Raw genomic sequence first — 25639 nt, 5'->3', positions numbered from 1 at the left:
CTTAAATGGGTTTTTATAACATTATAAATCATGCCAGCCTGACTTTAAAGCATATATGAATCACGATTGACCAAATATAATAAATGATGCTACTTTTGTATGTAGCATGTAACTGAAAAATAAAAGTATCATTATCTCTAATATATATATATATACATATACGTTAAGTAAAGCTCTAAGTGTTTCATTTAGCATTTTTCTATATATATATACAGTATATGATAAAAACAAGATAAATGAAAATAAAGAATAATTAGAGGTGTTCATTAATTGGTTAGGCCCAAAATAATGTTGAATTCAAATGGATTTGATCTGATAGGTTTTGGTTCGGGTTAAGTTCAAACCGAATTATTTAAGTGGCCGGTTTTTGGTTCGGATGTATAGGCTGGTATTAAAACAAAAGTGTGGGGCTCGCCCCAAACCTAATATATCTTATCTTATCTAACTTATAAAATATTTGGTACTTCTATTTTTGGAGAAAAAAAAAACTTGATCGGCCAAACTATCCAACTCATTTATTCACTATTTAAAAATCTCCACATAATATACATATAATATCCTTAATATAATTATTTAGAACATATATAAGATAATTTGAGGTTTTCATTAATTGGTTAGGCCCAAAAAAATGCTGAATTCAAATGGATTTGATCTTATTGGTTTTGGTTCGGGTTATTAGTTCAAACCATATTATTTAAGTATAGCTATTAAAACAAATGTTCAGGGATTGCCCAAACCTAATACTCCATCCGTCCCATTAAAAGTGTCTTAGTTTGATTATTCAAAGTCTTAATCTTTAAACTTTGATCTTAAATATATATTTTTGTGTTATATAAAACTTGATAAAAATTATATCAGTGAAAACACTTCTAAAACACAATCAATTCATATAACTTTCATCAAGCATTATTAAACACAAAGAAAATTATTTATGGTAAAAGTTGTAAAAGTTAGACTTTGAAAAATCAAAGCATGACACTTCTAGTGGGACGGAGGGAGCAATACTCTTCAATATACGGGGAATGGTTTTAAAGCCAAAATGATTTCAAGATTGAAATGTAAAATCCTTTATTCTTTTCAATTCATTGTATTTGAAATCCTTGACTAATTTGTGTAAAACCGCTTCATCTGTGAAACCAAATTATACAAATCATACATGTTTCTCTTTGATCATTGAATTTCCCTGTCTAATAAATGGGATACCAGTGTTCTCGTTAAGAATCACGAATCAAGTTGTTGCTAGTTTGACTTGATATCATGAAAATCCCAGTTGTTACCATATAGTGTGGGTGCATGAATCAAACAGATACTAGAGTGGATTCAGTGTCGGCTTTGGGGGCCTTTGGCAATATTAAATTTGGAGGCCTAGCTATTAACATACAAAAAGTAAACAGAAAAAGAAAAAGAAAAGGATAACTCAACTTATACTTTTGAACTACTAGTAAATAAATAGGTGTAGAGGTTGATGCAACAATCAATAAGGACAAAAGTAGTTTCAGAAAAAAAATCTCAGAAGGAAAATATCAAACAATCTATAAAAAATAAATTTAAAAACAGACAAATTGTTAAGAACCTATATAAAAATTTTAAAATCCATACAAAATAGAAAACTCACAATTGGAGACATGTTTAGCAACATATCTTTTGATGTCGCTAATTTAAATTTTTTATCTAGATACAAAATCTAAATTTCGAAGGGGCATTGACCCCTTTGCCCCCATGTGGTACCGCCTTCGGCCCGTGAATAAGGGTATTTGATGCAAGAAGAAGCGCAATCAAATGGCTCAAGAAAAAATGAGTAAATCAAAGACCGAAAACATTAACAGAACATCAATATTCTTATAAAACTTAATAATAATTCAACTGAATTGTACAATAACGAGAATTACTATTTATACTAACCCTAACACCTTTAAAATAGGAAACAAATCAATTCATACTTATCTAACATAAATAAAAAATAACTTATAAAAATAAAAGATAACTTATTAAAATAGAAGATTTAAATTAACCACATTATGGGTTGGTTCAGGTGACGACCTGCATCAGTATTATTGCGCGACATATTATATAATGATGCCTAGCCTAAATTCCGAACGTTAAGACTATTATATACAAAAAAAAAATTGAGACCTTAGATTCTTAGGGGCCTACAACGGTTGTTTACCCCATTATAATTATTGAGTCGACCTTGAGTGGATCTAGCGTCAGGTGACCACATGTGCGATCCAATCTGTGCAATTTCCTAGCAACACCAATAAGAAATAAAATACAAATTAACAAGCATGATTCTACTGATTGAAAGAGATACAGGGAGCTAATTACAGAACCGCCTACTCGTTTGACAAGCATAGCTTATTGAAAGGTTCAAACTTAGATCAATTTATCAAAACCGTCATTTTAGTACTTTTTTAAAACCTACAGTAAAAGGCCATGCCCAAGGCAACAATCATCCAATTTTTTGGGAAATTCACTTCCTCATTACAATGGTATTAGATTTTTATCCCGCGAAAAATGCGGGTAAGTTTTTAAAAATCGTTTTTAGTAAATTAATATAAAATTAAATTTGAGAAAGAAAATAATTAGTTTAAAAGTTTAGTATCTAATACTACAAACTATTAAGTACAAACGCCTTGCATTTAAAATTTATACTATTTAATATTTATTGACAAAGTTAATATCACTTACAACAAAAAAGAAAATTGTACAAAAGTTATATAATAACGCATATTTATTTATCGACTTAATACCACTTATTATTGTCAAAATCTAGGGGTGTAAATATTAATTCCCCACCTAAAAGCACTCATATCCATATCATTTATCCACATTCTACAATTATTGAAATCCAAATAAATTACCAAATGCATAAGCCCATAAACACAATTATCATTTACAGTCACCATTTCATATTATCAAAAATTTATCAAATCTAACTTTGATCACTACTGCAATGTTATCCTCTTACTTTGTGTTGTAAGTCTCCTCAAATACTTGTATGTAGCCTCAATAGCTGCATACGTGTTATGATCACTTGGCTGCAAGAAGGAAGAAAACATGGCATACATGTAACATTTTAGCTTCATTTCTAAAATATAAAATTTCAATATCATTCTCAGAATTAGAATCAACATTCACCTTTCCTGTCGACAGCCCGTATTCAGCTTAAACAAACCTGCATAAACACAATCAAACTTTAAAATACACCAATAACTAAAATGACCAGCAAATTCACAGAATGAAGTCTTGAAAACCTACGCATTTCAAAGTTTCTCCCTACTTAACCAATGCTAACAATGATTATCAAGTTCATAAATTTAAAAGCAAAATCTATATTTAGTAAAAGGGACATTGATTGAAAACTCCTTCCATACATGAACCATACATGTTGAACCACATATATGTAATCAATATAAAAACCTATAACCTCTTTTTTTCATTTAAGGAGGCTTATGTTCTTGTTTAGAAGCATCAGAATACGTCAATTGCACAAGGCTTTTCTTAACCACATCATGTTGAAGCAAAATTATTACTTACAAATGAAACCTTACCTTCAATTGAAGGCTCCCTTCTTTTCTACCATTGTCTTTGAGGCGCTAGTAATAATACAAAAGAAAAACTGAGTCAAAATTCACACTGATTTGAATCATAATGTAAAGGATATACCCAAATAGTAGGCAATGCACATAACCTTCTCCATGGCCCTCCATCAGCAACCCTTAATTTTTTGTATTGAGTTTGGGACAAATTTTTGAGAACCAAAGACAAAATAAAATGTATTAGATGCTAGGCATTAGCAGAAACTATACACTTGATTATGGAGAAAGACACCCTCACTTGACTAAAAAAGAATACGGGCCACAAACAATCAGCAATTGCTTCCACTTTACTCATTACCAAGTTCTATAAATAAAGACTACAAACTACCAAATCAACTTTATTCCAAAAGACTACAATTATCGCTCAGAAAACAATCAGCAATTGCTTCCACAACGAACGATCCTGAATGACCCTTTAGAGAGATAATCTTTACTGCAACTTAACAACCTATTTTTAGTGTTCAGGTAAACAGATTCCACTTTTGCATATGTGATTATTTAGGGGTCAAATATTCGATTTTGAATAACCATTTTCATATCAGTGGCTACGGCTACAAACCTAATTATCTAAATTGAGCTACAGTTGAACAATGTTCCAGGAAATATTACATTATGACCAGCATTGTTTGAGCGCTGTTTCATCTCCTCCCCATACTTATGCTTTCCAGTGCATCATAACTACAAAACCAAGATATAAATAAGCATTATCAGCCAACACCTTTTCCTATAAGTAAGATGGAACATCACATGGATCTTGCTAAGTTTACCATCGGAATCTGGATAAAAAAAAAACACAAATGAGATCACATTACTGACCATGTGGTCTTTGTAATATACTAACCTGGTGCTTGTCGACTCCAGCTCAGCATATGGAATATATTGAAAATAACATGAACTACAGCAGAACATAGAAAGTTAACACCAATAGTCACAAAACTGGTGGTTGTCTACTTATCGACTTCCCGTATTCTTCTCGTATTGTAATTTCTGCCAAGCCATGCCCAACATAAGATTTCATTTTCTTTTTCAACTCTTTCCTGCATAAATCCCATCATTTAAATATCAAAATGTGAACTATAACAATGATGACTACTTATATTAGTATTATGGAATTCAAAACACAGTAGACTTTATCTACTAATTCAAAAAACCATTTCTAAAACATAAGTATTGATGACACGACTATGTAGCTGGAATAATGTATACCTTTCAATCATCATAATCATTTCTCAAGATGCTTTATTTCTTTGAAGCCTTTAAAGTCATCACTCGTTAATTCACCCGTCTGAAAATAAAAACCGTGTGGTGTCATCAAACCTATAGAAATCTTTAAAATCTTTAAGAACTAAGACTAAAATCAAAACTACTGTCTTTTTTGATTAAGTTACAAAACAAATTATAATCACATACACCTTCATCTGATTCATGTCCCTGTTCTCAACCGATACTTAAAATGGCAGATTCAAACAGTTTAAATTAAAATCTGGCTGCCAAAAAGAAGTTCAGAATATAAAAACAAAATCCAAAAAAAGAAGAAAAACTTCAACTAACCATCGCAAGATTGACTTTCTAAGCACGAATTCATCGATAACATCATCTTCAAGTTTATACAGCCATGTTCTTCTGCTTCAAAATATACCAAAATAAACCTCTATCATATGAAAAGGTAAGTATAGCAAAATTGTAATCTATACACAACTTGTCTAGTTATATTATGTATGTTACTAAATTTATAAAATAACAAAGTTTGTGAGATCATGATCATCAACATGAAATAAATCTCCATCAACATGATCATATTAGCTTATTATTAAAACTGCACATTAAAGACACTTCAAAACCTTAACTTGTAGAGATACCACAAACAAATCCATATATCATTCCAAAAATTGGTACCACAAAAAGAAAAGAATGCATAATAACTTGAAGCCAAAGTTCAAACCTTTCATGCTCATATTTGATCAAATCTGTTTATCCTTTACTTCTGATGACACACTTGTATTAGATTCATCTCTTCATAAAAAAATGCATATGTTTCAAATATAAACTAAGGGACACATATATACACATTATATGGCTCACCAGAATGTCAAAAATTAACCAATGCTCCACATTACCTGGGAAATTTGAAAACGAAAACACTTATATACAAATTATATAGCTCTAGTTTAAAGTGTACGCATTTCAAAACCAGTAGCTAATACTGTAATGGAAAGACCCTACAACTTGAATTGATAACTCTATACTTCTCAACCATTATACCCAACCCATAAGTAAATGTTTCTAGTAGGCAACTTAATCATCAGCATTGCAACCCACATGACCCATCAACTAAATTATGAAAACAGCCCAAATAGCAGCCGTGACAGTAGCAAAACACCCTTTTGCCACCCGAGAACAACCAAGCAAACAACTTTTGTATGAATATACCATTCTGGGTACGAAGATTAGATAGGCTCAGACATGTTGAAGTAAGAGTAATGGTTCAACATGGCTGCATCTCAAGTGCCATGCCAAGGAACACATAACCTCAAACTTGTTTTGAATGTAAACACATCATCATAGCCAATCAAAAAGAGACAACCATCATATCTCACACAGCCAGTCTTGAATTTTAATCATAGTTTCTCTTTACAAAGATGCAACCTCTTTTTGAAGTTTCATATTACCAACAAAGCTTTTAGGAATTGATTAATTAACTAACCAATATGTAGATGATTAGTTAACTTACCAATATCTTATGTTATAAAAAAATTACTTTTATTACACCTGCAAAACAAAAAGCAAGAACATAAACAAAAAAAAAAATTAGTGTATATATAGTTTTCAATTTCAGAATTTGAATATATATGATGGTGACCCGATTCAATCAAAGTATGTAAATATACCTCTTTGAGACATAACGTCAAACACATGGACAACACATATCCTGCATAAAAACTATGTGTTGTTACTTTAATGCTTCTTATCAAAATAACATTATAAAAGAAACCCACACAAGTCAAAACCATTAAAAACCCACATAATTTTATAAACCTAAAATTAAAATCTTGTTTTCTTTCTTTGTTAGAAACTCATATACCTTTTCTGCTTCATCATCATCTTCCAGTTGCGAATCCCTTTATTTCTAAATCATAATGCAATTGGATACATGAATAAAAGCTTTGATTATTAAGAAAAAGATCTCGAGAGGTAGTGAGTACCAGAACTTTAAACTACACAACACATCCACTCCTTTATATTCTCTCTAATCTTCAAACTTCAAAGTAAAATTCACCATCGTAATCAAGATCTGTTCCTGAAACAAAATAATAGAAAAAGTGTATGCAGAAAATTTAAAAAAAGAAAGAGAAAGATATCTAGTTTGCATTATTGAATTGTGAGTTTGATCTTGAAAACATAAGAAAAGTGTATATAGGAAGAGTCACATTCTCTCTCTTCTGCAAATACTGTCAGAACATATATATTATATATATTTAACATATATCCAAAATACCATCTTCAATTTCAAAATTAATCCTCCTTATATCCCGCCCAATCCACCTCCAGCTTTTTTTTTTTAAATCATCTAATTATTATATTAATTTCCCACATACCAAACACACCCCTAAATACACACGAATTTCATCACTCATGATGTCATAGATCCAATGTGGCTAGCCTATATGCTTGACAACACAACATTTCTACAAAACTAAGTTACCCTCTTTTAGTATGTAAAGAGAGATTATATATGGCAACAAATATACGAACAACTAATAAGATTATTTTTATATATGGAAAGGCGGAATATGGGGAGAAGAAATGTACACATTCATGCCCAGACAAGGATATAAAAACTACAGCCCCAGTTTCAAACTTTTGTACCAAACATACCCAAAGACCATATTAAATATAGGTAAGCAAAAGACTCGATAGGTTCTAAAATGTGACTTTATATAGAATTGTGCAACGTACACGAATCATATGTTGTGCTCTCTCAATGTCATCGCCGAACTTTTGAAAACATTATCATGTAGAATAAACACGAAAATAGAAAGTTAACAGAAAATGTTGCAAGCGACGTATCTTCGAATTGAAATCCGAAATGCAGACCAATATCTTGTGCACAATTAATTAGTTCATTTGTATGTGGTTAAATTATTTGTAATTTCAGCTCATGGGTTGGACCTTATTATTAAATTTTTTTTTTACATTATACACATTTGGCCCAACATCAATTGGGCCATAGGCCCATACATCTTAATTCTTTTTCGCTATTTAGCAATTCTACGAGAAAATAAATCAACTCAAGAAAGTATCACCTATTCACCTCATCCTCAACTATTCCGCTTGAACTTTTCACCTTGAGGTTCAAGAGTACTGCACCTGTACGTTGATCACTTCTTACAAGTTTTTAGTAACATTATTTGGTCACACTACGGTAAATAAGTCAAAGATATAAGCAATTTTATTATTATACATACATTCACTCTTAAATGTGTGTCAAATTAAAAATAAGTGTAATGTGATAAATTAAGTATTAGTATCCACATATAAATTTGTATAGTATCAAAACTCCACACTTTCTATAAGCCATTTTTAACAATGTATAACCATGTTGTACAATTAGTTAAAAGGGGATAACTTAGATGATATTAACATTATTTTGGTTGGGTGATGTTGCTCTCACAAACCATTAAGATCATGGGGGGTTTTTTGACATGTGTAAAAATTGATTTAAGTGAGTTTGTAAGAACAACATCATCCAACCAGTGCCGGTCCTGAGTTATTCGATGCTCAGGGCTAAATAGCCAAAAATTGCCCCCTATATTTTGTAATCAAACGACCTAAGAGCTTATAGGATTATCAAGTTGTGGAGGTCACTTCTTACTAAACAAATAAAATGTTACAGATCTATAAGTTGAAGAAATAAACTATGAATTAAAAGTTATAATAATACTCATCATAAAAAATGATTTATTGTGAGAACTTAAAGTAATAACTACATTAATCAAATTATAATAGTCGATATTATTTAGACTACTTTCAATAGATAGGGTTCTTTGGAATCTATATAATTTGTAATGCTTTCAACAAAAACAAAATACCTTTCTTAGCTCTTTTGGATAATTAACTACCTTTATATAAATATAAATTGAAGAGTTGTATTTTCTTTATTAAAATTTATATTTATATTCTACCACACCTTTTAGTCTCTGAATTACACATAAGTATGAAAAAAACAATTAAATATAACTAATTGAGTTTTTAGAATCTCATTCTAGAAAAACCATTTTAAATTTAAACATAAAACTAGTCAAAAAAAAAATAATTATACTTCGTATATTCGTAAACTAAACACCTACTTGATTAAATTTTGAAAATATAAGGTAGTCAAGAGGTACATTTTTCCTTAAAAAGACCCACATAATACTTTAGGAACTGAAATGTAATCTAGATTATTATAAGGGGCTTTAGAAAAAATACTGAAAAAAAAAAATCTAGTGTACAGTATCTTTCTTCTTTCATAATTCAGTATTCACACAAACCCATCCCACAAAAAACTCCATTGAAGCACAAATCGTAAGTTTTATTTTTATACTCAACTTCTTCATAACTAGATAAAACTTACTTCTTTCAAATTTCAATATAAAAACATAGTTTAATTATATTGATCATCTAAAATCTGTAAATAACCACTGTCAATTCGAACACATATTCAGATCTAGTATTGATAGACTCCAAAAATTTTCTGCCCCCTACTGGTTGCCGCTCCGGGCTGTCGCCCAGCCCGCCCATGACCAGGGCCGGCCCTGCATCCAACAAAGATGATGTTGACATCATAAATCATTTTCCCTTAGTTAAAACAACTTTTATAACTTCTAATTAGTAACCTAAATTACAAATTAAATAATATCTGTATAATGTCATGCTTAAAAAATGTAGTTGTATAAAACAATTAAACTAATTTGTTATAACGTATTTATGTATGTTGTACAATCAGTTAAAACCACTTTTATAACTTCTAATTAGTAACCTTAATTACAAATTAAATAATATCTATATAATGTCATGATTAAAAAATGTAGTTGTATAAAACAATTAAACTAATTTGTTATTTTGACAAATTTAAAATTTGTACATCTATATAACAACTAAGAATCTTAAAATTTTGAATCGCTAAGAATAATAATAACACTTTCGTGACACTACAAAAAATATGATAATTATCCATGTCTTTATTAATCGTGAAAAATTTATAAAATTCTGTCACACTTAAAAAATGTGTAAAATTATATTTAATTAAAATCTCACTCTTATAAATATTGTATATATAAGTAATTATTATTAGCTCCAAAAAAAAAAAGAAAAACAAATACACACCTAAAAATATATAAAAATTTATCATACACTTAAGTGTGTTGTCATACTTAAGATGGTTGAACCTAACGAAGATGAGTGGTCCATGCGTCGTCATACATAGATGGTTAAACCTAACAAAGTCAGAACTTTTTAAAAACAATATTGCAATTATCCACAATTTTAATTAGCATAAACAAACAATAAAAATTTGTCATGATTTCATACATGTAATAATATATTAAACTAAAAATTGTGTAAAAAATTTATCCATACTAAAATGTGTGAAATTATTAAAATTTTAGCTGTGAAATTTCATATTTAATTTCTCACATCACTTTTGTCCCCACCAAACTAATCGTTTGTGGTGGTATGGTAATATTTCTTAAAATTTGGTAGGCAAATATAGACCTTAAAAAACCACTTTTATAGCTTCTAATTAGTAACCTTAGTTACAAATTAAATAATATCTATATAATGTCATGCTTAAAAAATATAGTTGTATAAAACAATTAAACTAATTTGTTATAACGTATTTATGTATGTTGTACAATCAGTTTAAACCACTTTTATAACTTCTAATTAGTAATTTTAATTACAAATTAAATAATATCTATATAATGTCATGATTAAAAAATGTAGTTGTACAAAACAATAAAACTAAATTTTTTATTTTGACACATTTAAAATTTGTACATCTATATTACAACTAAGAATCCTAAAATTTTGAATCGCTAAGAATAATAATAACACTTTCGTGACACTACAAAAAATATGATAATTATCCATGCCTTTATTAATCGTGAAAAATTTATAAAATTCTGTCACACTTAAAAAATGTGTAAAATTATATTTAATTAGAATCTCACTCTTATAAATATTGTATATATAAGTAATTATTATTAGCTTCAAAAAAAAAAAATACACCTAAAAATATATAGAAATTTATCATACACTTAAGTGTGTTGTCATACTTAAGATGGTTGAACCTAAAAAAGATGAGTAGTCCATGCGTCGTCATACATAGATGGTTAAATCTAACAAAGACAGAACTTTTTAAAAACAATATTGCAATTATCAACAATTTTAATTAGCGTAAACAAACAATAAAAATTTGTCATGATTTCATACATGTAATAATATATCAAACTAAAAATTGTGTAGAAAATTTATCCATACTAAAATGTGTGAAATTTTAAAATTTTAAAAGTTTAGTTGTGAAATTTCATATTTAATTTCTCACATCACTTTTGTCCACACTAAGCTAATCGTTTGTGATGGTATGGTAATATTTCTTAAAATTGGTAGGCAAATATAGACCTTAAAATACATACAAACATATCTTAACAAGATGTAAAATCTAAATATATACAAACACATTTACTCTATCAAAACATAATAATGATCGCTTCTATCAAACGTGTAACCTCCTTAGGCCTCTAAACAAACACAATAATTAAAGCATGCATGCTTATAGTAGTAATTTGCATAATTCTTATGATACATGCATAATGTCATATACCAAAGTAAGTTATAACAATCATTTTCATAATTAATTTTAAGAAATCTAAAACGCATGCTAAGATGGAAATTTTATTTATCGATAACATAATCCATAATTTTTTTTTAAAACAAATAAAAATGAAAAAAATAAATAAATAATCAAAGCTCACAACCAATAATCAGGCTACACTGCGACAAGCTTATTACCAATCATAAAACGATAAACAACTTAAAATTGTTACATGGTTTTATTTATTTATTTTTCTTTTTGCTTCTTAATACAAATTAATATGAATATCTCTCTCATATGTGTGTGAAAGCATAAAAAGGAAGAAAAGTCTTTTATTTGGACTATGTATACTTGTAATTCTATGTCTACACAAGAGGACTTCCCACCTATCCATGTGGAAAGAGAAATTAACTAACCTTATTCTAAAAAATAAAAAGAAAAGAGAAAAGTGGACATAGCAAAAATAGGTCTATAAATAGTGAGCCTTGTGTGGGAAAATATAGGCCTATATATATATCTAATATCTCTATATCTCATCCACACGACCTCACCCATACAACATCACTTACATATATGTCTTGTCATATACAACACACTTGTATTTATGCTCGCAAATACGGATACATGTGAGTCAAGAAATAGAAGAAGCTTTAAGAGGGTAAACTCGGATCGCAGGTGAGATGACACCGACTACTTTCCATTATGGCCAACACCCGTTGAGCTAACCCGGGGTTGGCTAATAGGTTTTGTAGTAGGTGTCGTTTCACTTGCAATCCGAATTTTGCCCTCTAAGTATGAATATTATATGTTGTTAAGGTTGAGCTAGGTGGATCATCGATCAGGTAATTAAACTATTCTTATGTTGTTATGCAAGCACACTATATTTTGTGCACTTTTTGAGCCAAAAATTCAATAGACTATTATTAATTCTGTTAGCAAAATAGCAAACTAATCCATTACATGAGCATAGGATAGGTAATGTTAAATACACAATTCGAGTGGGTTTTAGCTCATTGGTATCGTCCCCATAAATAATGCTAATGGGTCTATCAGAGTGACTTAGGGCTCTCAGGTTCGAACTTGATCTCGAGCATGCCAACTGAGACAAATGTTATTCCTTCTCCGCAAACGATGGCTGGTGTCAAAGACACACGAAGTCAAAGTGTCCCTACCAAATTGTCAGTTTAAATCTGTTTGGGTGATTAATCCAAATATAACATGATCGTCATGTTCACATTCTTTTAAAAAAATATCAAGATATCACACATTTTATCATACACAAAAATATATGCATTATATAATTATATTAAATGCATACATTTTTATGTATGTGAAAATAATGCCTTGTGTATAGATAATTAGAAGAAAGGACATCGGGTCATTAAAGGACGACTAAAGACGGAAAGAGAATATTGTCATATATGCATTCGCATTAAACTTTAATAAACAACACATAAGATTTAGAAAGTAAGACGGGCTTCTATATCTGTAGATTTTGGTGATACACGAAATGCGATTTATTATGTTTTACGTTACAACCCTGTAAAATATAGTTAGTGGTATATCGTCAAAAATTGGTGGTGTATAAATCAATTCGTCTTTACAAACTACCAACAAATTAAGGTGCCGTTTATTTAATGAAGCATAAAAACGAAATATGGATCAGGAATCAGACTTTTCTTTAAATCAAATCCAGAAATATGTTATGTTTTGATACGATAAAAGCTAGGAATCTTACTCATGGATTAATTTGTCATTTGTTCTCGTGGTTTCCTATGTTTACTGCATAACAAGCAAAGATTATCTAATGGTAACAAGTTGAGCCATAGAGTAACAAGTATCGTAGTAAAAGACAACATCTAATCCGGCAGCGAGGAGACTGTAAAAGACATCTTGCCACAAGGGATGATTTTTTATCTCGTCTTATATAAAATGGACAACATTTATTCTATATATATAAAAAAGTTTCATAAGCAACTTACAATAATATAATAATAATACTGTTCAGAAAGATAATTATAAAATATATTAATAATCTTAACATCTATATCTAGTGTTGTATTCACATAAATCCTTCAAAAATAATGAAAACTAAGGGACTAATCTATGCCCTTGGATCAACCACCATCAAAATCCAATCAAACATGATTGGTTATTCCGGTGAATTACTGCGACAACATTGTCTAATCAAGCTTGATTGGTTACTCCGGCGAATTACTCCGGTGAATTACTCCAGCGACATTTTCTAATCATATTTGATTGGTCAATCCAAATCAAGCTTGACTGGTAATCACTAAGACACTAACACCGTCGAATCTTCTCTGACGACTTCTCCGGCTAATCAATTTCGTTTTCAGGTGGTTACGGAACGGGCCAGAGGCCCTTATCCTAACTAGTTATATGTTATATTTATCAATATTGTTTTTTATAAGTTAGCTTCGATCATCAGTTTCTTTAACTACAATTTATTTCATACTCATGAGTCATGTATGAGGCATATTCGAATTTCTTCATGTACAATCTATATAGTTATACATTGTATGGGTATTAGGACTAGTGTGTATATATATATATAGGAGTTGGGTATTGTAAAACAAGTACTAAAGTAAAACAAATAAGACAAAATCTTTATCTTTAGATCATGGTTAATTTGATGCACGAAGATTCACCAAGCAATTGATGCACCATGATTTTCGAGCATCAAGTTAACCATAACTTAAAGGTCAAGATTTTGTCATATATGTTTTACTTTAGGGTTTTGCTTAACGAAGCCCTGAAGGCTTTTGTTAAGGTACATTAATTAGTTATACACTTACCATAAAATTCAAGAGTAGGCTTTTAATATGAAAATGTACAATCTTTTTATGCACTTTAAGTGAAGCCTTAAGAGCTTTGTTTAGTATTTTCCTTTACTTTAATACATATTTTACAATATCCAAGAAAGAGATTTTCCTTTCTTTTGAGAACCATTTTTTATACAAAAACATGATAATTTTTAAATTATGTATTGGATCACATGTTTTTTTTGTTTATTCATATGTGAAATAATATAAAATTATATGTTATCAAAGAAACTCTTTTAAGAAACCCTAAAAGTAGTTTTTTGTGAACTTGTAAAAATAGGGTCATGTTTTCGTTCACATGTAAACAAACTACTATATATAAGGCTTTGAAAAAAATATTTTATGCGCCATATATTTTTATGACGTTTTACATGTGAATGAACAAAAAAAAACACATGTGATCCAATACATAATTCCGGAGTTCTCACAGTTCTTAAAAAGAAATTAGTCTTCAAAATAAGGGTCCTATCTATATATAAAGGTAGAGATCCAGAGCGAATGTAACTTAAAGAAAAAGGGAGAAAAGATTCGTTTTTGATTTTTTATTTTTTAGCTTGTCTTTTTGACTGGAGTAATTAATCGGAGTGTCGTGATCGGAAATGAAGAGACCACCAAAGATGACGATGGTGATTACATCTGACAATGAAGAAGACCGGCCTTCCATGTCTAAGTTTGCTTTTTAATCTTAACCCATTGTTGATCTAACGGTTAAATTTAGCTACTTGGATAGAGTTTTGATGGTTTGTTATGAATTCAACCCATAAATTTATATGTATCCATTAAATTATTATTATTTCATTATTATTTTCTTTGTAAAGTTAGTTTCAATTTAGACGTGCTGAAGACAATTTAACCAGCGATATGCTGGACCTGCAACTCCTTTCTCATGAAAAATACCTTGAGATGAGTAACCTAAGACTCAAACCTGAGACCTTAGAAAAAGCTCAGGGATTCACATAATGGATTTAGAAGATACTCCTAACCGGCCAACCCACCTAAGTAGAGTTGGTTGTATCCCATTCAATAAATCAAATGAATGAAGAATAGAAAACGTAAATGGATTACTATGCATACCAAATAATTAATTAAGATTTAAAAAAATAGGGAAATGATAAATCTACAACAAATATTAGCCATCTACAACAAAAGTACTCCGTATATGTTTTGTTGCACAGTTTACAACTGCGTAAAACATATATTTTTGTGGATGGCTAATAATTGTTGTAGATATATCATCCCTTATAAAATATCATACAATGAGTTGTTGTTGACCTTTTTGTGGTTTTTCACTAAGGAAAATGATAAATACTCCTAACCAATCCTCCTAAAAATCCTCCTAATATATTCACTTGTCAACACATGGAATCCACTAATTTTTTTTCCTAATCTCACCCCCTAATTTTCCATGTCTCACAATACTATTAATTAGGAGGATTTTTAGGATAATAATTTAGGAGGATTGGGGTTCCATTGTAAATTTGTAATTACGTTCAATAAAAAAAAGTCAACTCAATATTGCAAGTTGTTTGACGTCACCTTATATAATGTCCTAAGGTCGATCCTTATACTGCCTTTTGGTGGCGTCTGACGCGCGGCGGCTCCACGCCGCTAGTAGCACGGCGGCGTCCAAGGCCGCGTTCGTCTCCTTCCTTCCACTTTTAGCCGCGCGGCGTTGAGGCTTGGTGGGGCCGTTTGTACCGTTGCTTCATTAAAAAAAAAAAAAATTCCAAGTTTAATTTTCAAAAACCAACGGCTCCTATGCCTTTTTTTTTAATTTTTTTTTCTTTTTCTATTTATACCCCTTCCACATTACCATTTCAAATACACAACTTCATATCCCTTACAAACCATTTTATCTTTATCAAACCATACCATAAACCATTTTTCACAAACTATTCCATTCACAATGTCTAGAAGTGTGTGGACTCAATCTGAAATAAAGAACGGAAATAAAGAAAAACGTACAACACAACATTAAAACAGCCTACTTATTTCTTTTGGGCATAAACTGCTCTGGCCATGTTGATGGACTCATCCAGGGTCATGACTGCACAAGCAATTTCTTCCACAGCTTCTTTAATCTTGTCAAACTTTCCCTGCAAATAAGTAAAGTATTGACACTCAAGCTCAGTGCAATGCCCTGTTTATATATACTTGATTTGTTCTGCACACCATTTCTTTTTCGCTTGAAGTTTTAGACCAATTTCAATAAGGTTGTCCTTGCACATTTCGTGGTCGAGGATATCAGCCATGATACTGTCATTCACTTGGTCAACAGTCATTTTTGGTTTTAGGTTAGGGGCATTTGATGAAGAAGCCATTGCAAATGTATTAAAGTGTGAGTTTTGAAATGAACTATCTGGTAGTGAGACAATATTTATAGCTGAAGTCACAGACGCTCCTCCAACGTTCAAAATTCAAAATATTTACATTTACAGTCCCTCCAACGGCCAAAAATATATTTACATTTATAGTCCTTAAAAAATTCTAAAATTTTCGTTTAAAGTCCCTTAACGGCTACCTACTTGTTTCATGTATAAATACCAACCCAAAAGGCTTCATTAGATTATCACATTATCAATCTTCAAACTTGTTTCATCTGCTAACTCACTTACCATTCCAAATGGCTTCATCATCATCATCATCATCATCATCATCATCAACATCAAAAAAGAACATTCACCGACCTCGTTTCACCGAAGAGGAGATGAAAGCACAAATCTTGGAACATGTCAAAGAGGACACGCTCCTTCAAAATAAACTCTCTGGGGAACTGCTTTACCTACGGAAGAAGAGACACCTATGCGACCAACAAGTTCAGGAAATAGAAGCACCAGGTCGCACGGTCTCGAAACACGAAGAGACATATTTGTATTATCTGCAGGCGCAGAGCAAAATTGTGAAGAGGGCAATCAATCATGTTTTTAAGGCTGGTCACACATTGACCGACCAATGCACTTGGGCAGAATCGTTCCACGTCAACTGCGGTGAAGGCAAATCAACATGGGAAGTGAAATGTTCAGAACACGACAAATGGTGGGCCAATGAAACGGTTCACCGTGGAATCGGAAAAATGTCAATCAAAAACGACGAAGAGTAACCGTATCATTATTATGTATTTCTTGTTTTTTTCCAGTACTGTATTTTTTATTATTGTAGTATCTTTTATTTTTAAGTAATGTAATGTGTTTTAATTATAATAAAATATGTTTTAATTATAAATATGTGTAAAAAAAAAGAAATAATAAATAGTGAATGAATAGTGAAGAAGTGGTGAAGAAATGAGTAGTATAAGGAGGGGGGTGTTCTTGGGATGTTCTTAGAGAGAGAAAACTAATGAATAGTGGGGAAGAAGGAGCTACTATAATAAGAGGCCTTATTTAGCTGAAAGCTCTAAATCTATATATGTTTTTATTTTACTACTTTAGCTAGAAACAGCTCCAAAAAAAAAAGGAAAAAAAGAAGGCCAATGGCATCATCATCTCCTCCTTTTGGTTCATTAAAATATGATGTTTTTTTGAGTTTCAGAGGTAAAGACACCCGCAAGACTTACGTGGATTTTCTGTACGCATTTCTTACACAGAGAGGAATTTATGCTTACAAAGACGACAAAACTCTTCCTCGGGGTGATGCCATCAATCCATCTCTCATGAAGGCGATTGAAGAATCACAGATTGCCCTTGTTGTATTCTCCACAAACTACGCGGATTCGTCTTGGTGTTTGCGTGAACTTGAACATATCATGGAACGCTGGAGAAAGGGAGACATGATCGTTATGCCTATATTCTTTAATGTCACCACATCGGATGTCAAGGACCCAGAAGGCAAATTCGCACAAGACATATCGAAATTGGATTCAAAACATAGCAGCCAGATTGAATCATGGAGAAAAGCACTAATTGATGCAACTGGGATTGCCGGTTGGGAACCAAAGGAAATGGCTAACGGGTATGTTTGACTTGTTTACCGTTTTTTCATTTTCTCATGCTTAGTACTAATACAAAATGAAGCTTCAAGATAGGCACTTAATTCCATCTTTTACGTCCCAATACCGTATGAGAGTAACTAAGGTAGAGAGTCTGACTTCAGGTTTTATATAAAAGTAGAAAAAAGTGAGGATTCAACCTTTGACCTATATCTCTAATGGCAATACAAACGTGTTAACCATATAAAGTAACTCTTAATACTGTCTTCCACAGGTTATGAGACCATCGGTTACCACATAGGTACTGATAATAAATAACATAACTAGCGGGCAGTATGCTAGCGGTTGGAACCCGAAGGCACCCCTGGAGACCAAGGATGCGATAATATGGTCGCACGCGTCTGAAGAGGTAAATGCCCGAAACCATGGAGAATTGAGATTCGATCCCTGGTCTTCAAGCCAACATCCCCTCCCACAGAACCCCCAAAGAGGGCCTCGGGTGGCCACTTGATCTAAGACCAAGTGGTTAACATAACTAGTTTTGAACAGTCGAAAATAACCATAATTATTTAGCTAATCACTCTAGCTTTTATTTTAGTAACAGTCACTAGTCTGAATTGGAGTATACTTCTAACAATCTCCTTTCATTCAAACTTGGACACTCCTAGTTGTGAACAAAAGTCTTCATGCTTTAGCTGTTGAAAACTTTTCATCATTAGATCAGCAAATTGTTCTTCGATCGGTTCTGCAACTCTATCACTTCTCATTTTGACATCAATTCCCGTTTAAAGTGATGATTGATTTCAATGTGTTAGTATGAGTGACTATGACTATGATACACTGGATTCTTTGCAAGCATAACTGCAGATTTGTTGTCACAAAAAAAATAAAAAAATAAATTCAACTTGTTCTTCTCCCAAATTACACACGATCCTTCTTAACCACACAGCTTGACAGGCTGGAGTTGTAGCCACGACATATTCTGCCTCAGTTGAAGACAAGGCAGCAGTTGCCTGTTTTTTAGAGCTCCACGAATTTGCTGATGATTCGATAATAATACAACATCCAGAAGCGCTTCCTATATCCTCCACAGAACCAGCCCAGTCACTATCACTTGAATTTTCTTTGAGATTTAGATCCTCTGTTTTACGAAACCATATACCAAATTCCTTTTACCTGCCAAGTAGCAAAGAATCCTCTTTGCTGCACCAAAATGATGTGCATAAAACTTATAACAGGACGAGAATGGGATAGATAAAGTAATCTCCCAATTAAGCTCCTGTACAAGCTTCCGGCTGCAATTCCTGTACCATCTTTAATTGTAGTTTTTCATCAAATATGCATTGGCGTGACTGCTGTCTTGCATGTTGCATCCAACCATCTGAAACTATTTCAAAGTGTCTTCAACATACTTCTTCTTTGACAAAAAAAATTCCTGCTTTTGTTTGCACAATTTCCAAACCTAAAAAGTAGTGTAGCTCTCCCAAGTCTGTCCCGTCAAACATATTCATCATTGATTTTTTGAATTGGGACACAAGACAGAAGGAAGAGCTTGTGTAATTCATGTCATCCACATAAAGACTCACCAAGAGCTTGTGAAAAACTGTCCATTGCTTTTGAGCTGCAAGTGGCAAAATAATCCTAATGGTGTCAAACCGGAGAAAACATTTCCTTGTAGTCTATTCCTTGTTGTTGGGTATATCCCTTTACAACAAGTCATGCCTTGTGTTGCTGGATACTTCCATCTGTCAAAAACTTAATCCATTTCAGGCCAATTGCTGTTTTTCCTTGAGGCAGTTCAATAAGCTCCCAATTTTGATTTTTCTTTATAGCATGTAACTCATCCACCTTTCAAAAAATTAAAATAAAATTGTAACTCATCTTCCATTGCTAACCGCCACCCTTTCTTTTCCATTGCTTATTTCGTTGATATTGGAGCACCAGCAAACAAAATAATCGGGGATGTTGCATCATTAACATCATCAAGAGGCTTATAGGGGTGGAGTCCTCTGACAAGAAATCTGAATCTGACCCAGTTGTACACTTGTACTTGACTTTCTTGGTGTTGAGTTTTGTGAAGTTGATGTACTGGTGTAATTACTGATGGCGAATCTTCTGGTGCAGTTCTTCTTCTATTTGAACCCGAGCACACGGTGAGTATCTTCCCCCCTTTTCCAACTTTCCCTTTCATCAAACACCACATCCCTACTCACTTTAAACTGTTCACTTATGGATCATATAGCTTGTATGCATTAGATTGTGTACAATACCCAAAAAATACAAACATTTTGATTTATCTTCCAATTTATGCTTTCCATATGTACCTGAAGCATACAAATACAGCCAAAAAGTCATAAAACTGATGGTTTGTTGCCACACCATGCTTAATATGGTGTACGATCCCAAAATGCCATTGTAGGTGAAAATGTGAGATATTTAGAAGATAAATAGCTGTAGCAACATCTTCTTCCGAGAACCTGTTAGAAAGACCTTTGGATTTGATCATAACGGGCCGTCTCGACTACCATACAACTTGTCGCTTAAGCCGCGCCATTTCGTTAGTATGGGTTGTGAACTCTCTTTTTATCCCTTGTTGATCACAAAACTTATGAATTTCTTCAGAGAAAAACTCACCATCAAGGTCTCTTCTAAGCACCTTTAAAAATTGGTCACTTTGTTTCTTGACCAGCACCTTGAACTGCTTAAAGTACTCAAAAGTCTTGGACTTTTGTGGCATAAAGTACACCCAACTCATTTTACTAAAATCATCTGTGAGCAGAAGAAAATACCTGTTTCCGGATAACGACCCTCTTGGTGCCACAGAGATCAGCGTGAATCAGCTGCAACAAGATAGCTGCTGCCTTGATTTGCCTACTGGAAATGCTATTTTTGATTGTTTTCCGGTGATGCATCCTTCACAAACACCGTTTAGAGAGAGGATTGTGGGAAAGTCGGGGACCATCTTCTTGTTTTTCAGCAATTGGAGACCTTTTATATTGAGGTGAGCCATATTTTAGGTGCCACAGCTCAATTTCTTCCTACGTCTTGCTAAAAAATACCATTTCTTTAGAAAAATTAAGAAACCTCCTGTTTGATGACATGTGAGCTCACGATGATCTCATTCCAGTCGGACATTTCCTCATTACTTGGCCTTAACTTCTTATTTAAGAAACTATCTACAACAAAACTTTCTCCCTGCTCTATTAGATTTCCTTCTTCCTTAACTCCATCTTCTAAAACATCAATTCTATTACTAGTTTCCCTGGCATTCTGTAGCTGCCCAGAAGCATTAGCATAACCTTTCTTATTTAATTCTGGGAATTCTTGGTCATACTCACCCTGACTAGCCTTTCCTTTGTTGTTCTCCACCTCCTTTTTCCTATTAAAGTGATGTGGCTGTTTAGGAATCCATTTGCTTCCATCTTGTCTATTATACTTCCACCTTTTATTCCTTACTACATTCCACTGGTTTTGTTGTCCATTTTCCCCTTTACCATCGGGATTTATCTTTATTTGCTCATCTTTTATATCTTTTTTCTTGTTCTGCTCTCCTTTCCCTCTTGGTACACCTTATAAATTCATGCCCAAACACTTTACAATGGGTACACACTTCTGGCTTCCAGTCATAACCAACCTTGAGTATTTTTGTACCCTTTACCCTATTCTCTTTATCTCTATATTGTATTTCAACTTTTTCTTTGAAATCCCTTTTAGCATCCATTTCAACCAAAATTCTTGCAAATTCAGTCCTTCCAATACCAGATTTGCATACAATAGGCAGACATATCGTCCATTGTTATTGGGACTCCAACAATGTCAATTGCGCTAAGCCCCTCTACGCTCCAAGCTTCCATAGGTATGTTAGAAAATTTGCAAACAGGTATTTTATCATTCTTGCAGAATCATCCTATATCCCACTAGATACGCGCACAATGTCAATTCCCACTTTTTACTTCCCATACTAACTCTTCATCAAAAATCACAACCTCATTACCAATCACATTTAGAACTGTGGGTATGAATTTAAGTCTGTTTTGTTCCATTATGTTGGTTTTCTTAACAGCATTAGCATAAGATATCTGTTCCACATTCACATTATCACTAGTAACATCCTTAACATTATCATTAGTTGTATCATTCATCTTATTCATGTTATCCTTCTCTGCATCATTAACAACTTTATCTACATTATTCAGATCACTTACATCGCAATTGGCTGACTCCCCTGTGTTTGTTTCTATTTCCTTGGTACCATACCTCTTATTAATGATGTTCTTCACTTATTAGACATAATTCATTCTCGATTAGGGCTTGTAATCCGAAAAATTGATTTCCTCCAAAAGTTAGGGTTTCAATGATCCCAAATTCAAAATCTAAACCGACAGAAGTAATTGTACTTGAAAATAGAAAGCAGTTGAAACAGAGAGGTAAAGAAACGATATTAGTACCATTCTTTTAAATTAATCTACCATTAGGTACCCATTGGTAGGGTCTTTGACCTTGGGGGTCGACCTGGGTTCGAGTCCCATTTCCCACATTTGTGGGGTGGATTAATAGGGATTTTTTGAGAGTCCTGGGTTTCATCCCAGGCATGCGTGTAATTTAGGAGTAGGAGTAGATTAGAATGCCGTTCTAAAAAAAATCTACCATTAGGTACAATATATGTAGCAGACTGTACAAGTTAGTAATGCAATGTTGTGGTAAAAACATCCAAACAAATGGTACGATTATCACTAAAGAACCACTAATTAATTTAGTAAAACCCACTAGTTTGAATGAAAGTAAACTTCTAACAAAGCATATGCTAATTTTCTTTTATTTATTAATGATGATATGTAGGCATCAAGCAGTTGGCATCCAAGAAATTGTTCACATAGTTTCACAAGGATTGAAACCTTTAGATTCAAATGCACAGAAAAATCTGATCGGAATAGAGAGTCGTATGGACGATCTGAAATCAATGTTAAAAATCGGGTCAGATGGTGTGTGCATGGTTGGAATATGGGGCATTGGGGGTGGTGGCAAGACTACTCTTGCATCTTCTGTTTATACAGATATTTCTTCCAAGTTTAATGCTATTTGCCTTGTTGAAAGTATTAGGGAAGAAGAAAAAAGACACGGTTTGAAAAAATTACAAAAACAAATTCTTTCGGCTGTTTTGAAAAAGAAAATTAAAGTACAGAGTGTTAAAGATGGGAAAGACCAGATAGGAGGTAGATTTCGTCATATAGAAAAAGTTTTACTTGTTCTTGATGATGTCGACGACATTCGCCAACTACAGGCTTTAGCTGGATCACATGACTGGTTTGGTCCCGGAAGCCGAATAATAATCACAACTAGAAATGAACATTTGCTTAATGCTCACAAAGTCAACGCAACATACAATATCAGCCTGTTGAACAAAGTTGAAGCTGATTGGCTGTTCAGAAGGCATGCACTTCGGAAGTGTATACACATGGAAGATTATGAGGAAATTGATGAGCTCTCACAAGAGGTGACTCATTATGCTCACGGCCTCCCATTAGCCCTTGAAGTTTTGGGTTTGTCTCTATGCGATAAAGATATAAGTGAGTGGAGGAGTGCTTTGAACAGATTAAAAGATATCCCAGAGGATGACATTTTAAAAGTACTAAGAATCAGCTATGACGGACTTAAACCCCAGCAACAAGATTTGTTCCTAGATATTGCATGTTTCTTTAGGCAATGGCCAAAAGATGAGGCAATGGTGATACTTGACGCCTGTGGTTTGCACCCTGTTATAGGAGTAAAGGAGTTGAAACAAAGGGCTCTCATTACTACTTCAAATGAAAGGTTTGATATGCATGACCTTATACATGACATGGCTCACCACATAGTACATGGCGCACACCCTCACAATCCTGAAAATCATAGCAGAATTTGGCGAGATGAAGATATTGACAACATGTGTGTTCGGAATGAAACAACGGTAAAGTTTAACTTAGCTTTGATAGATATGTACTAAGTTATACACACACACACACCAGCAACAGAACACTCACTATAAATCCTGACACAATTTTGTGTGTTCTTGCAGGAAAATAGAGAGATTTTAGCATTACATGCCCCGGACTATGAGGCCCCACCAAATCTTCAAAAAGTTGTATCAAACATGAAGAATCTCAGGTCACTTTATGTCCATCAAAAGTTCACAAGAACTGTTCAAGAGCCTCTATATCTCTCACATATGTTGAGATGGATTTCTTGGAAATGTTATCCTGCTAGTTCATTGCCGGCAAACTTCCAGCCAAGAAATCTTGTTAGTCTAATACTGCAAAACAGCTTGCTAAAAGAACTGTGGGAGGGTTATAAGGTACTAATATATATATATATATATATATATACAATACAAAAGGAAGTAGATTCTGAATTGTCATTGATATACTAAGTGCAGTTGGGTTTGGTACAACTTCTTTATGAGGTCAATAGCAGCAGAGGGATTAACCCTTAAGAAGTAAAGTGACTAAATGGAATAATCTCGAGAGTAGGAACGGTTTAAGAAATATGTTGGTAATTTTTCCTTGTACTTTTTATGCAACAGAAATTTCCAGTTTTGAAGTTACTTGATGTCAGTAGTTCAAAGAACCTGACCACCATACCAGATCTTAGAGGACTTGAGCATCTTGAAAGATTGGTGCTATCTGGTTGTAGCAGTTTGATAAATATGGATTCCTCAATTGGATATCTTGAAGAACTTGTTTACTTGGATTTAAATGGTTGTGACAAGCTTGAGATGTTTCCACCCATTGTTAATATGTGCAAACTAGAAATCCTTATACTCTCCAATTGCTCTCGTCTTCAAACGTTCCCGGAGATCCACGTACCCATGGATAGCTTGATGCATCTTAATTTGGATCACAGTGGAATTGAAGTTTTACCCTCATCAATCGGAAGGTACTGCACCAATCTTGCTTCGATAAGTCTCACTGGTTGTGATCATCTAATCAACTTTGAATGCAACTTTCAACTATTAAAAAGAAGATGGTTGATCTCAGTTGGTGGACATGGCAATTGAAACCACATTTAGTCAAACTTTTGATGTGATTTTGACGCCTAGTTGTGTGGTTTCTTGATTTTTACAGTATAAGTTTCACGATTTTTTACATTCAAGCATTCTTATTTATGTTTATATACTTTGTCGATTGTGCACCTATTTGATTTAAGGTTGTTTTTGAATCAACCAAACGATTGGCTTTAGGCTATTATTATTCTAAAAGATGAATGTATCAAATAGGTGCTTGATTTCTTCCAAGATTTTGTGGATTTTATTCGTATTTAAATGGGTTGGCTTGGTGTCTCGAATTTTGTTGATTTTGGATGATCCAAGTGGGCTTTGTTTGTGAATTATTTGTGTTGATTTTGATTTTCAAGTTGGTTGATTGTGAATTATTTTGGTGAT

The 25639-nt window shown here is 32.8% G+C and overlaps 1 protein-coding gene across 1 annotated transcript; it reads left to right on the top strand.

Moving 5' to 3' along the window:
- The first annotated feature begins 17726 nt into the window (after nucleotides 1-17726).
- Nucleotides 17727-25485, top strand: LOC122589103 (disease resistance protein Roq1-like). Its single transcript, XM_043761347.1, has 4 exons — nucleotides 17727-18245; nucleotides 23062-24169; nucleotides 24278-24553; nucleotides 24782-25485. Exons 1-4 carry the CDS (start codon nucleotides 17767-17769, stop codon nucleotides 25253-25255), a joined length of 2337 nt encoding a protein of 778 aa, XP_043617282.1. The 5' UTR covers nucleotides 17727-17766; the 3' UTR covers nucleotides 25256-25485.
- Nucleotides 25486-25639: the final 154 nt, after the last annotated feature.

Source organism: Erigeron canadensis, chromosome 2, assembly GCF_010389155.1.
Source record: "Erigeron canadensis isolate Cc75 chromosome 2, C_canadensis_v1, whole genome shotgun sequence".
NCBI lineage: Eukaryota > Viridiplantae > Streptophyta > Magnoliopsida > Asterales > Asteraceae > Erigeron > Erigeron canadensis.
The sequence above is the reverse complement of the archived record's forward strand: the minus strand, read 5'-3'. Positions and strand labels throughout refer to the sequence as shown.

Coding starts and splice junctions, on each gene's coding strand:
- LOC122589103 (XM_043761347.1), top strand. CDS start 17,767: ATGGCATCATCATCTCCTCCTTTTGGTTCATTAAAATATGATGTTTTT. Junction 18,246..23,061: donor CCAAAGGAAATGGCTAACGG/GTATGTTTGACT, acceptor GATGATATGTAG/GCATCAAGCAGTTGGCATCC. Junction 24,554..24,781: donor AACTGTGGGAGGGTTATAAG/GTACTAATATAT, acceptor TTTATGCAACAG/AAATTTCCAGTTTTGAAGTT.